At 40.2% G+C, this 15,146-nt stretch overlaps 1 protein-coding gene across 2 annotated transcripts in view; it reads right to left on the bottom strand.

Moving 5' to 3' along the window:
- Positions 1–2,834: 2,834 nt before the first annotated feature.
- The window catches only part of FHIP2A (FHF complex subunit HOOK interacting protein 2A), a 44,387-nt gene continuing 32,075 nt past the window's right edge, over positions 2,835–15,146 (bottom strand). For both annotated transcript variants that reach the window (XM_080403366.1, XM_080403367.1), the window contains one exon: positions 2,835–15,062. In XM_080403366.1, coding sequence (XP_080259492.1) covers positions 14,957–15,062 — 106 coding nt within the window. In that variant the 3' untranslated portion in view covers positions 2,835–14,956. The remainder of the gene's footprint in view (positions 15,063–15,146) is intronic.

Here is a 15,146-nt window from a genome sequence, read left to right as displayed (position 1 = left end):
TGAAAGGTGTGAGTGGAAACAGTGCTCTTACAGACATCTTACTGACAGACTTCTGTATATTCACTTTTAGTGGCTCAAAGCATATGACGTTCCTTTGCATCACTTTCAGTGAGGAGGGAGCTGAGCTCCCTCCCTCCATGCTCCTCCCTCTGACCTGTCTAATTACCGTGGGAGAAGGGGACCCCAAAGAAAGTCAATATGGAAAAAAACCCTGTTGGATTCTTGTACCAATCAAACTGCTGGTGGAAGGGTACAGCTTCCCTGAGGTCATAGATTGAGCTGAGAACAGAAGATCTATCCTTTTCAACAATTGTGTGAGATGAGGTGCATTTGCTGTGAGATTTTTGGTTTGCTTTGGTCAGTTGTGGGGTTTTATACTGTGTCTAGATCTAGGCTGCTTAAGATAACCATGGTTTTGCCAGTGCTTCTAGTGTAATAGGAATTTGATCTTGAAATATGCTGAGTTCACAGGCTATACAAACTATAATATTTGGTAGATGTGCTCTAAATCCGGACAGCCAATGGGCTGAAGGTACATTTGCCTGTTGCAAGCAGATCAGCTGAAAAGCATGAAATAGAGCTTGATTTAAAGGAGAGCCACCATTGCTGATTACATGTCGTATCTTAGGGAATGGAAGGAGAATCGTGATCAAACACACTTTACTGACTTTATTCCTTCCTCAGCTAACAGGCAAACTTCTGAAAACGTGCACAGTAGCCATTTTATGAAATATGAAAGCAAGCACTAAATTACAATCCTCAAATCACCAATTCGGAGCCCTCAGAAATGTTTTTTTTTTTCCATTTCTTCAACTATAATTTCCGGGCTGGAGCTATAGCCATTAACAGCAGCTACATCATTACACTGCTGTGACACTTCAGCAGCACCCTCATCCATTTCAGTCATTGATCCGCTAATGTGCACTGGATGAAAAAGGAAAAGGTCCAGCTCATTCATCCTCCCCCTCCTTTCTCCTCTCACCAGGTGGCAACCACTCACCCTTTGCTTTAAATCCCTATCAGATTGCGGATGCTCAGTGTTAATTGTCTCAGTACAAGGACTGACCCCAGACAGCAAAATGAAAATCAAAGTAACAGGGCCATAGAAGTGGGTGAAACGCTACAGAAGTGAATGGATCTGCAGCTGCTTGCCTTGGCCCACTGACAGCACTGGAAATGACAAGTTAGAGCTGGAGACGTAAAGCATGCTTGTCAGCGTTGGATTCTTCCTGACATATGAAGCCAAACAAGGAAAAGAGTAGGAGAAAGACTAAAGAAATTAGGCAGTAAGATCAAAGGTACAGCAACATACTGCTGGAGAAATGGCAATTTAAGTAGCATCAATTGCACAAGCAATTCTGTAATTCCAATTGCATATGGAACAAAAAAAATATCCTTCCTATGGACATACATGGGTAATCCATATTGCAACTCTGTGTTTAGGTGATTTTCTGAGTAAAAAAGACCCTGAGCTGAAAGATACATTGCTTATGCTTGTAGCTTGTTGGGATTTCTAATCCAACTAACCTATGGGAACATTCGTGCTTTCCCTTTTCACTCATTGCTTGGTACATCTGTTCTTTGTTCTGCTTTTCCTATATTGCTTATTTTAGGGATCAAAGGATAAAGGAAATAAAAATCCTGTTAGTTTTCAAAGTTCCACACAGCAGTAGATAATTGGTTTCCAATCAAGCCCAGACTGTCTTTGATCTCCAAAGCCCTTGCAAAGAACATTTTGCTCAGACATGAGCATATGTGTTTGGTAGCACTACCAGGAGACCTAATTTTTAAAGTCTGCAATTACCTGTGCAGTGGCATTTATAAAGATGAGAGGGACTGGTAAAAATGCTGTGTTTTTATACCATCTTCCATTAAACTTGCATTAATGAGACATAACTACACCGTTCCGAAGACATTCTTTAAGTAGTATTTCTCTCATGCTATAGTAACAGAGGTGATGGGTCATGCAGCAGCATCAGGGACAGAAACCAGCTTCTTCCAGCTCCCCAGACCATGGTTCAGACAAGTGAGCATCCTTCCTTGCCAGAGATTGCTGCCCTTTCCCATTCTTCTTCATGAGGCCAAATAGAAATTCGCTGCCCATTCCCACCCTGGTTCATGTTTCCACTTCCATGCAGCAGTTTATAACCTTTGGCTGTTGAACTTTTTGAGCTGTGTTGCAATGATCAGTGAAATGTTCTTGCTTATATGTATATCTTTCAAGGACAAGACGTGATGCCCTGCAGCTAAGGATATGAACTTTTTAAAGCCAGCTTTGCCACCAGAAGAACAATAATGTGAAACTATACCCTTGTCCATCTTTGCAAACAGTTAATTTATTCTGCCACTTTGAGCTTTAATGCCCTTCACTTTACCCTTCCTTGTTCACTAAATTTCCTTCTCTCTCCACCCATGCTTAAAGCCACAGAAACAGATGGGTGGGGGTCGGTCTCTTCTCCGAAGTAACAAGCAACAGGACAAGAGGAGATGGCCTCAGGTTGCCCTGGGGAAGGTTTAGATTGGATATTAGGAAAAAATTCTTCACAGAAAGGGTTGTCAAGCACTGGCACAGGCTGCCCAGGGAAATGGTTGAGTCACCATCCCTGGAGGTATTTAAAAGACGCATAGATGTGGCACTTAGGGACATGATTTAGTGGTGGGCCTGGCATTGCTGGGTTAATGGTTGGACTTTATGATCTTAAAGGTCTTTCCCAGCCTAAATGGTTCTATGATTCTATTACTCTGTATGAAAAAGCAAAGTGTGTTCATGCTAGAAAAACATGAGATACTTGGGGTGAAATGGCTGATCTTGGGTTTGTAGGAATCTCTCTTGATTTCTTTTTCTTTTTTTTTCTCCTTCTTTTTCTTCTTTTTCTTTTTCTTTTTCTTTTTCTTTTTCTTTTTATACTCTTCATGCCTGGGCTGGCAAGAAACAACAGATTTTTTTCATCAAGGCAGGCTTATTTGCTACAGTCTGGAGAGGCAGAGTGCAGGACACACACAGGTATATACTTATGTATGCATACCAAAATCTGTAACTGATTCTGCTTCTTTAAATAAACAATATACATTCATTTAGCTTAAAATAGGACTCCTGTCAAGCTCCTACCCTAGAGCAACTACCAATTGCACTGTCAAAATCACTCTCTGTGGTTCTGAATAGGTTTCTTAATGAAAGAGCAACATTAGCTCTTTAGAACATTTTGTCCCTGAAGGATGCAGCAGCAACAGCCGCTGAATGATTTCTGGCTCAGACATGCTTATAAATGGTAGGAAACATAACGGTTTAAAACACAAGTATCAGCTCCCTGGAAATGCTTCATAACAGTGATTCAGGGAACTAAGAGACAAATGGATGCTAAGAATGGTACCCACTGATGAGTGCTTTATTTCCCACATGCACGCTGACCCCCTTAAGAATAATTGTGGTCTGGGTATGTTGTCCCTGAAACAATGTAATAACAAGGGAATGAAATTATTTGGGACCCAATCCAAAGAAAAATATGTTCCGGTAAAATGAAATTTTAATGTCTGCTGGTTGCTGGATTAAAAATGATGAACATCCGAATGAAATTCTGTGTTTCTATTTCTGCAGTCTGGTCATACTGACTGTCATAGTAGTCATTTTTTATTCTGGTTAAACCTGGAGGCAGTGGCAGAGTAGAGTTTGACTTGAGATGTCTGGATTCAAACCAAAGAAAAAGAGCTTTTGTTATAAAATGCTTGGTTGGAGGCAGGACTCAGGTGTTGTCTTGTTTCTTTAATAGCGGTGATGTGGCTGCACTTGGCTAAACTCTCCAAACTGGAGCTTCAGCATCATTTAAATGTTGAAGAATTATATTTACCAACAGCCTCATGCATATCCTCAGTCTTGGTTCCAGACAGATTTCAGATCAAATGTTACTGTTCCTCTGCAGGAAAAGCCCACAAGCAGGTTCTCCACAGCATGGAGGGTATGGTATCAAGATCAAAACCAGCAACAAAATAGGCGACATTTTTCATCAGAAGATATAAGTATCTGTCCCTGCTTTGTCAGAATCTTCTCCCTGGCAGTAGAAGAGTGAACTTTGCCTGGTGTGTTTGATCTTTTAACTTGTTTTTGTTTGGGTTTTTTTTTCCCCTGTAGCTCTAAAATGTATTTGTTACTGTTATGCCCCAAAATCTGTTTCTAGGCAGAGGAAACACACCTTATACACAAAGCAAAGAATTTTTTTAAGTACAGTTGAAATCCTTGCAGTCTGTTCCAAGAGCCACTGTCAGCCCAGATCTAATTATTACAGAAAGAAGCAGCTTTGTCTAGGCACAAATAATTTCAATGCTAATAATAAAACACTTAAAATTCCTCTTCCTGTGTTGTGCCCTATTTCCTGATGTTTCCCCTTCCCCGGCTCCTCGGGGTCTCTGCTCGGTGCTGTCACTCTGGGGGCGGTGGTGGGGCTACTGCAGCAGGTCGTCAGTATCTGGAGTCTTTTGCCAGGAGGACTTTGAAGGTCATGTTAATAGTTTTGTCTTCCCCACTCTAAGATCCACTTGGGCTCGTTTTAACGTTTGCTAACCTGCGTTACACTGCCCCTTTGCTGTTCTGCAGCTCCTCATCACATTCAAACTAGCTAGCTATGGCACCGTTTAATTAAGCCAGATGCTCTTGCTTTGTTGTCTTTCTTATCCCTAAACTCAGTTTTGTCCAGCTCCAGCTCTGCGTTTCTTTAACTGACCATGGGTGAGTTCATTCCTGTAGGGTCCCCCGTGTGAAGCCTGTGCCCCATCGCTTTTTGCCCCGTGCCACTATTCCGCTGCTCCAACACTCTCAAGGGCTCAGCCGTCACACCAGCCCCGTATTTCTCTATACTTCATTATGTTGTTAGAGTAGAACTGCAGTGGTACTCTGGCAATGATAAACAAAGTAAAAGAATTTAGCCATAGCCACCTGGTCAGAAGAAAAACTGCTGTTGCAGCTAAAATGAAAAAACAAAGCAGGCAGGTCAATAAAAGTTCAGGCATAGCAAACCTGACTCACCTCAGCCCCGAGGCCTTGCACACTCAGCACAAAACCTGTGCCCTGTCACAGCTGCATTATTATGCTATTCTTAAGTTTCTCATTTGCTTCCCATCCAACTCAGACACTGCTAATGCCCAGCTTCCTTGCCCAAGGTAGGGAGCTGCAGGTACAGGGATCAGCCCAGCATCAGTTCATTGTTCACCTGCTTTAATGAAAAACAACTCATCAAATACTGCATGAGGCATAGGTGCCTCTTTGGCTGCGTTTATAAAATTTCATGGAGCCTTTGGAATAAACGGTGCTGAATTAATATAAAGCTATAAATAGGTTAGTCAGGTGGAATCTTCAGCTGCTAAAAAAGTTGAGTTACCCACTTATACTGAACTTGGCTCCTGATGGTGCAAATTTGCTTTACTGAATTTCAGCTTCAACCTGGAGAAGGTCTTTATCTGGCACCTGGGCCAGCTTGCTCTTGAAGTCCATACCTTTCCACTGAAGCAAGAAAAAGCGTGGCCAGTGTTGGAGCAACTTCTTAGGGGTTTCTGATAATTGTTCATATAGCTGCTAAGCATAAAAGGTTTCTGTAGAAAACTGAGCCAAGACTAAGAAGTCAAGCCCCTTCCCCTGAACAATATAATACCTGAAGAGCTGAAAAGATTCATTGCACCTATATAGTTTGTACTTTAAAATGTTAAGTTTATACATCTGTAATTCCTCTTGACAGCATCCTCTATCGTTAGACTAAGACATCCAGCTGTCACAGAGAAAAAAATTGTCACTCAAAACCACAAACCAAATAACCTCAGATTACTCAGCATCACCTCAGTGTGTGGCTAGTAAGAAAATTGCTTAAAAACAAGACACAGTGCTCAGGGGTAAAAAGCAATATGTTCCTTGAAATGGCACCAACTGCTGCATATGCTGGCTGGAACTATTAGCATCACCTTATTTACAGCTCCCACACCTTTGCTTCTTTCTGAAATAGAATGCAATGAACAAATATTAGTTCACAGGATAAATATATGTACCGTAATCCCAAACTATCCATCATACTGTACTACCACTCTCTACCCCAGAAGTAAAAGGTAGAAACTTAGCATGTTGCAGCTTTCCCCTCTTAGAGAAAACCAGCCAGAACACTCCCTGTCAGCATCTCACTTCAGCGACATAAACTGCAGAGAGTGGTTCTGAAGCTGTGGTACTGTCCCACTGGTAAACAGATCACATTTAATCATATCAAGGCATTTATTTTTTTATTATTCTGTTTGGTTGATATTTAGAAACAAAAAGGCAACCCTATTTTAGAAATTTGGCAATTGGAATCATATTAGATCAAATTGACATTTGGAATTAATTATAAAGGGGGAAAAAAGGATTTGTGCTCATGGTTGATCTTTTAGAAGGTAAAACCGAGGTCTGATAAATCTAGTTTCTTGCATATTTGCCATCTTGGCAACATCAGGGTTTACAGTGATTTGTTGGTTGCTATTAAACCAACTCCTTATTTAATGATCCAAGCTGAGATCATGGCTCCAGAGAAGCAGACATTTAATATATACAGCATGAAACTGCTTGCACAATTTTGACGCACGATTTACACAGTATGACTATCACTTTTCCTAAATTTCAGCAAAAAGTCAGGGAACAGCAGAATTCTAAGCTGTTAACGTAAGGTCTTATTTACCAGCAGCAAAGCTGTCTTCTGGCGTACGGCTGTGAGAGGGTAATACTGTAGTTACCGCTGGCTTAAATGTGCATCTTACTTGATCCTGACAAGTTTGTGCTTATGTAAGCAAGGCCAAGATTTGGGTGACTGAATTTTGATTCCAAATTCTTCAGGCTTCGGTTTGATTGTTTGATTATTTGAACACAGCAACATCAAAACAATAAGGTTTTGAGCAATCAGAAATATGAAATATATGAAATCTATATTTCATATATATGACACGATAGAGCTATGAAATATATATTTCATAACTATATGTGAGATGTGGTGTAAATATATATGAAATATGCTTCTGCTGTCCCTGGTTCAGGCTTTAATTCTGTGATAATGCTGTAAGATCCCTTCGGAGGGCTACAAACTATTGCATTTCCCTTGGCCCAAGACAAGAGTTGTCCCACTCCTGCCCGAGCAGCCCTGGCTCCTCTGGCCCAGTGCTCAGCTGCAATCAAATACGGCTGTTGGCAAGCTCAGAACAGTTCCAGGTCCCTCCTGGTGCAGACATGTTCTTTAAATCAATAGAAGTCTGCTTAAGTGTCTGTCTCTTAAACACAATCAGGCTATCCAGTTTTCTTCAGGCATCACAATAAAATCACAAACCCGATTTTTTCTTCTAATTTTCATTCCTGTTTTCCTTCTGAAAAAACTTCAAACATTATCGGAAATGCTAAAACGAGTTTGTGAAGCAGAGCACAAAGGCATTGTGTCATTCCTATTGGCAGCAATATTGCCATTGATGTCAGTGTGTTCACGTTCCCCTTCCAAACACCCCGCCACATCTGCGTGCCGGTGGGATGTCCCGTACAGCTCCTGCCGCTGTCCATCCTGCTGTGCGGGCAGGAGCAGCTCTGCCCTCATCTGTATTGCTTTTCCCACTCCCCGCGTGCTGAGCTGCACAAACTGCTGACTGCTGAATCCCCAAGGTGAAGGACAAGACGAAAAACCTTTTCAGGGATTGGAAAGGATGGAATTAACGAAGCAGGAGAACGTGAGTCTCAAATGGCAGGAGCAACGATGATTTCTTTCCCTTACAGGAAGTGGAAAGGAAAATTGTCTGGAAATACACAGCGTTGATGGACGTCCTGCTAACGGCAAAAATAGGAGTCTTCAAAAACCCTAGGAAATAAAAATTCATGACCCAAATTAAGAAATATGAACTTGACAGGTGCTTCCTGTGGATGCGGAGATGAGGGAAGCAGAAGTGGGTTTCTCAAGTAAAGGATAATGACGGTTCAGAGAACAGGTAATTTGTTTCTTCTCTCGACGGCAGCTCAGCGCGGAGGGGGGCGGCCCCCGGCCCCGCTAATCAAGCTGCACCCCCCGCTGCGGGTAATGGGTGCTGCTTCTGAAAAGAGGTGATTATGTGAGGTGCATTTTGGAAGGCCAAAATTGCTTTTCTCAGATTGCAGCAACTTCCCTCATTTACAGGAGACGCTCAAGTGGATCAGTACATCTCAATGCTTTCTAGCAGAACTAATACAAGTTCTTCAGGCCCTGCTAATTAGCTGGGAGACTGAGGGTATAAACACGCTTACTTCATCTTCTCATCGGCACAGGCTGGTTTCCTCTTGAAACATTCAATGTTTTGTCAAGTCTGGGTTTAAAAGTGTGAGGTTACAGGCTCCTTCCACTTCTGGTCCAGCAGCATTCACGGTCAGGAGGTTTTCATTGATGATGAATATCAGTTTTCCTCAGTGGAATTACTTCATTCTTAATTGCATTCTGATAAATTAGGCTCCGTAATTCCTTCAGTCTTAGTGCTTAAGTCTTTCAAATCTTTTTATTGGGGAGTAATGTTCCTCTAACCCTAAGCCGTAATTTAACTATGCTAAACTTAGTTATCTGTGTTGCCTCCTCTCTTAAATCAGTTTAGTATCTTTTGCTGTTTTCTGCAGAACTTCTTGCTATATACATTATTGCTCAGCACGAGGACTTACATGTTGGGCTGCTTCATCTCTCCAAACTGCACATGGGATACTATACTATACACTTTGAAACGTAATGCAAATGTCTCATTTCTGCTGTCCTTGGTGCAAATTACTAAAGCAGTATTATCGAGGGCTGCCTGTGGAGGATACCCACCCCCTTTTCAACAGTTATTTCAGAGGATCTTATTATTTGCTTTGGAATATCATGGGGTTCACAGTTTTTGAATATGAAGGTGATCAAGAAGAATATGTTTTTTCTTCATGTTCCTACAGCCTAGCACTGTAATGGGGTCCTTCCTTGCACGTGTTTCCATATTTTTCAGTATGTAAAATGTGTTACCTGAGGGAGGGGGCACTACACAACCCCCTACTGAATTAGGATGCTGTAGAGCAGAAAGGCAAAGCCAGCAAAATGTATCTGCTTCATCAAAGTTACAAGACACTGACAAAGTTGTCAGTTCCACAGCGCTATTCTAGGGGATTTTGTACCACCAGCAGCATTGATTGTAATAACCAGCAGGTATTTAACGAAACATAGTTCAGAATATATATACCATCCTAGCGAGGGCAGTTTAAATAGCCTGGCGAGACACCGCGTTCCAAGATGCACCATTTTATCCTCACAGATCTGACTCCAAAGGCAATGGCAGCACCTGGTCCAAACTTGTAAATTTAACTTTTCACACTTTCTTTTTTGGCATTCCCAAGAAGCTTACGACACCTGAAAACTTTAATCCACCATATGCTTCACTTGATTCCTAAATTGCTCTTCAGTTCTCTTTCTCATCCTTCAAAGGAAACCTCCGCTTATAAAGGATGCGCCAGGAACATATGGGTTTAGGCTGAAAGGGCTCATACAAGTTGTGACAGATTCACTTCTCTGAGCATTAATCCAATTTAATCCAATTGGATCGCATAGCAAAATCCTTGAAGCTTTGACAGCACCGGTTCTGTTAATATTTAAAGGTTAACAGATTCAGTAGATCCTGCGCTACTTGTACCTACATTGGGAACTTAACTGAGAATCTATAAAGTGAGCGTTTTTTTAAAGTGTTTACTTCTGCACAATGAAGTAGAGACACACTGATAATACTCTGGGTTTTTTTCCAAATAGAATATAGAGCCCCAAAATTTTGCATCAGAATGCAAGTGCCATAAGACTATCATGCTTCAATAATCCAGTCATTTCAAGGATATCAAAGAGAAAAATATAGGAAGACGTGCAATTTTGATACAACTTCCTCACTGCTTGAGGAAGCAAAGTGTCCCTAAATCTCTAAATGCCTCATGCAGGCACAGCAAATAAATGATGGGGGGGGGGAGGGGGGGGGACGGGAGATGACAATCTCTGAGACCCAAGACAGTGGGGGAAAGATGCTGAGAGGTATAAAAAAAGCTGGCAAGTGTATCATCTTGCTGGAGCACTCCTCTTGTTAAAGATGCAAGAGCACTTGCAGCTGTTAAATACTGAGAAAGGAGAAAGAGCTTAACATCCAAGTGTAGCCCTCAGAGGGGATCCTACGGAGCAATGAGATTTTTAAAAGGCTGATGAAAACCTGAAGGACACCAAAACTAGATGAGACACTAAGAAAAAACAGCCAGCAAACACAATTTAAAAATACATAAAAACCTATGTATAAAAGCCTTCCTCAAAGGCCCTGATGGATGAAATAAATGCTTAATCACGTATACAACATTTGTTCCCAATTCAATAAACTAATGTCGTGACTGACGCACGCTGCACTCAAATGCAATAGAAAACCAAGGTCTTGACCAGCTGCAGTCTTGAAAGACACTAGGGCTCTCGGGAAGAGCAGACATCAATCTGTATTCAGGATGACTCCATCTCGGCCACTTCCCTTCGCTTCCAATTTTCACGGGCAAGAGTATGCCGATTCACTCTAAGCCCCGCACAGTATAGCACAGTACAGCACAGGAAACAGGTTTATCCCAGAAGATGCTGCAGTGACAGGCTCAAAATAAATGAAAGGACTTCGGGATGTAATAAAAATAAATGAAAGGACTTCAGAATCAAAGCATGATGTAAAATGTTAAAACGTTTTCTGTCTCAAGGTCATCCATACAAAACCTATTATGGATTCTGTAATAATAGAAGCAGTCGCTTCATTGAAATTAATTTATTTTGAGAATATCCCTTTTAATCTTCCATGCATTTTTTAGCACAAAAAGTTGGATTTTATCACAACCTCCTTCATAAAACTCAATATTGTACGTCTGGTAATGTGGCTGTTTCAACAATTCCTCACTGGAAATCCCACACTTGTGAAACCTTGGCAACACTGTCAGTAAGTGACCTACACAAAGTTTAATAGAAAAATTTTACTGAATATCCTCTGTTTAATGTAAACAAGGCAGGAGGCAAAACAAGGAGTATATATTTTATATAGTTACACTATTTTACAGGGCACAGAAAGCACTGAGGGTCATGGTTTGAAAACCCTGTATGACACGCAACAGCAGATACGGATTTTCCACGTAGCCTGAAGTCTCCTATATAATCCTTCGATTTTACCTAGTGCTCTGGTTTAGGATTTCTTTTAGCAAGGCAAGTAGCACTAGTAAAATACCATCTGTGAAATTACACAGAAGGTTATTGTAGAAATTGCCATACATTTACAAAGCCATTCCATGGTTGCTTGTGCCCTGTGAAATCAAGTGCAACAATCTTTACACTAATTGTAGTGTAAGCAAGCTTGGGATTCTGGTCCTGATATATATATATGTATATATATACATAAGTGATGTACAACCAGACTCAAGCTGTGTATCATCACAGCTTTTATATTGCACAGACAAATACAGAGTAAGAATATTACACAGACAGGTTCTGAATACCAGCAATATAACAGTCATATGAGAAACTAAGGACAAACTTGTTCTACCAGAGCTAGCACATGGCTTATTACAAAATTTTCTATATTGGAGTCTAAATCAAATACATACTATAAATGGAAAAAAAGTAAAAAAATGTGTCTATTTACACACATGTGCATCAAGATTAAAATGTGGTTTGGATCTGCTTTTTGAAATAAAAAATTATTCTAGTATTACCTTTCAAGTATTTCAATCTAATACTAGTGGCCGTATTTTCTAAGGTGACAAGCACTTGCATTTCCCACTGACATCTGGAGGATCTGCATATGCTCTGAACTTCAGGCCATATATTTTCTCAGGTGTCCATCTCTGGGTAATAAATAACCACATACAAACACACGCACACAGAAACAAAATGGGCACCTCAATGACATGCATAGATCGGAAAGGTGAAAACATGGACCTGAACTAACTTCTAAGCTTTTTTTTCTCCTTTAAAAAAAGTGCATGAAAAATATCACCACAAAAAATAATTACATGAGTTCCATCTCTTAAGGAAGATTAAATCACTTTTACAAAAATAAAGGTCATTATCATGTATGGTAATTAAGGGTTTGTAGGTAGCACTCACGAGAGCAGTTTAAGCTAAAGCAACTTTAAGGACTGCTTCACTTCCATTAGGATGGATCTACGCCTTATAAATTTATCAACTAAATAACATTCGGTTTGTAAAAACATCATCAATGTTGCTGGAGACCGAACAATTATATCTTTAATTTAAGAGTGCTTATAGTTATATCTACTTATTTTTCTCATGGACAAGCTTGAAGGAACTGTGTTTGCAGCTCGGTATCTGTTTTGCAATTTTAATGCACAGAGGTTGCAGCAGTCCTTCCAGAAACTGATTGATGCAATTCCCTACAGTGTAATGAGCTCAGGTATCAGTGAAAACAACAACAACAAAGGTGATGTTAATGTTTTCATTTGAGATCAGGCATCTCTTGAATGGCTTTATAAATCGTTATATTACTTGGAATGCTCTTGCAAGTTTTTTTAACATTTCTCTCACTTTCGTATATAGTAGTAGTATGACTTCCAGTTTCCACTGAAATTGGGACTTTAGAAGTATTCTGCAACACACATTTAAAAAAATAAATAATGAAAATAGAAAATTTGAGGAAAAAGTAATTAAGCTCAAGCAAAACCAACAAAGACTCAAATTCAGTAAAGCATCAGCGTTTGTGCTCAACAGCTTAACTTTGTTAATATAAAAGATAGTGATTTTGGAATAAAATTCTTGAAATTAAACTTATGTTTAACTGCTTTGCTGAATTGAGACCTTATTTATAACAAATACATGTATTAAACATCATTCTGCATAGCCATTTTCATGTTCTAAACTATGTGTCAGGTATGTTACATTAACAAAACTTCTAATATGGACTGGCTGCAATATATATCAGAAAAAAATTACTTGCTACTTTCAAGGTATGTTTCTACAAACAAAAATGAAAGAAATGTCATTTTTTTTTAACAGTTTATCGTACTATGCTACTTTGACCTGAAAACACTTTGGGGCTAAATTTGGGGGGGAGGGGGGGGAGCAAAAAGTGAGTAAGTAAGACATGCTTTTGTTTGCCAGATAAATGCAAGACTTTGTACAAAAGCCTCCCAGTACAGGGAGCTTCTGAATACAGGTTTTACCTGCCAAAATAGCTCCCCAGTTCCAGAACTGCTCTCTCCAGCTGAATCTGTACTGGAAGCTTTTATAGCAGGACCCTCTTCACTGTTGTGACAAGAATAAATTTAGCCCATTAACTGTGACACTGTTCTAATTAACGTGCTAACATAAAAGGCCTCTCGGCATCCAGGTTCCAGAAACTATTAAAAACCAGGACATCAAAGGCATGGATTCGGAGCAGAATCTGATTCTAGGTACAGTCAGGTAAATCCAGAAAAATTCTAGTGACTGAGTAAATTAGCCCGTATTTGCATATGAGCAATCAGATCTGAAATGGGCATTACCTGTGCAAATAGGAAAGACAAATGAAGAAACACAACATAAACACAAGGAGCTAAACTCTACCTTGCCTGCCTATGCTATTATGTTCATAGGAGGGGAAGGAGGTACTACACACCCAGCCAGAGAGCGGGACAGGTCTCTCATCCAAGTCACTCAGTGTGACTTGGAGGTTCAAGCACGGCCACCCGAACCTGCCAGTGCGTATGTGGCAGTGAGCAGCAGGGACTGTCTGAAGTGTGGGCTGCCATCGTGCTAGAGAAGTAGAATCAGCATGCTGGAGTAGGAACGGCCCTCTGCTTGCAATGCAAATGCCTGCTCTGGCTGACAGCATTCATATTGAAAAAGATTCAATGAGAGACCTTTCTGCATCCCAGCACTATGGCAAGCAGGTGCAAATTTTGGTCCTATATATGGTATCAATGCTTTAACTGAATTGGCAATCTTTTGCTGGGCACGACTAGGATGGTTAGATAAGCAATAAAAGCATTTCTAAAAATGACAGAAAGTTTATGCTGCCAGTTTTCAAGGCACAAAAGATTCTTAAACCAATTCAGACTAAATACCAATTTAAAAGAAATTAAAAATACTGTTTCAGCAACAACTACTAATGACCTATAATTAACTTTCCTGTAAAGGTGACGACTCAAGCAACTAGAGTTCACATTCAAAAACCTAAAGCAAATCTAGTTACGCAGATGACCTAAAGAGCAATCACTTGGAATGACAGAGACAAACATGCTTGAAACATGTATGCTTCAGATATACTTGTTATGGATGTGATGCTGAATGAGGATTAATTCCATTAGTATTGATTTTATACTGATATATCTCTTGGAGGAATCCACTGGGGAATCAAGCTCAGAGTTGTCATTAAGATTCACCAAAACAAAAATGATCCCTCGTTAATATATCTTGCTGTATATGGATTGGTGGATTTTTTTAACCTCTTCATTTTTAATAATATACATTGCAACTATAGTTGTGATTTCCTTTCATATATCCAACTGAAAAGAAAAAGAATTAAGACATTAAAATGTTATAAAATTAAATTGCTTTTAAAAAGTAATACGGTCATAAAAACCAAAATGGTGCATGTGAGCCCCAGAACATACAAAAGACCCAATTCTCTGAACATTGTCATTATAACAGAATAACCAAGGTCTGACATCTGTGGTTCTTCATGCAGCTTTTGCAGCTCTTTACACAGGGGCTAGAAATGCTATGCATCGTTTTTTCCCCAAATGCCTTCAATCATATTTTAGGTCCATTTCAATCCCTCTCTCTTGCAATGTCAGCATCTGGTGAAAGTAACTTGTCTTCCAACTCTGCCAAATGTCAACTGACACTTTGCCAGGAGGCACCACCTCTTCCTATCTGGGTGTTGTCAATAGTCTTTTCAACTGAAACGAGCTAGGTGGTTTTACAGCCTGGCTGCTCATCAAGGCTGCTTATGGTGTAGATGAGGCATGATACTTCACAAACGCAATTGCTGCCAGCTCTTTGCAGAATTCTTCCAGCACAATCACGCCCTCTAGTAACGTCATGTGGTCAATGCTGAGAAAGAAAAAAAAGCAGAGAATCAGGACTGGCGCACACAAAAACCAGCCATGGCTCTCAGAGAATATGCAAAGTTTTTAC

This window comes from Falco punctatus (genome assembly GCF_963210335.1).
Source record: "Falco punctatus genome assembly, chromosome: 9".
Classification (NCBI taxonomy): domain Eukaryota; kingdom Metazoa; phylum Chordata; class Aves; order Falconiformes; family Falconidae; genus Falco; species Falco punctatus.
The sequence above is the reverse complement of the archived record's forward strand: the minus strand, read 5'-3'. Positions and strand labels throughout refer to the sequence as shown.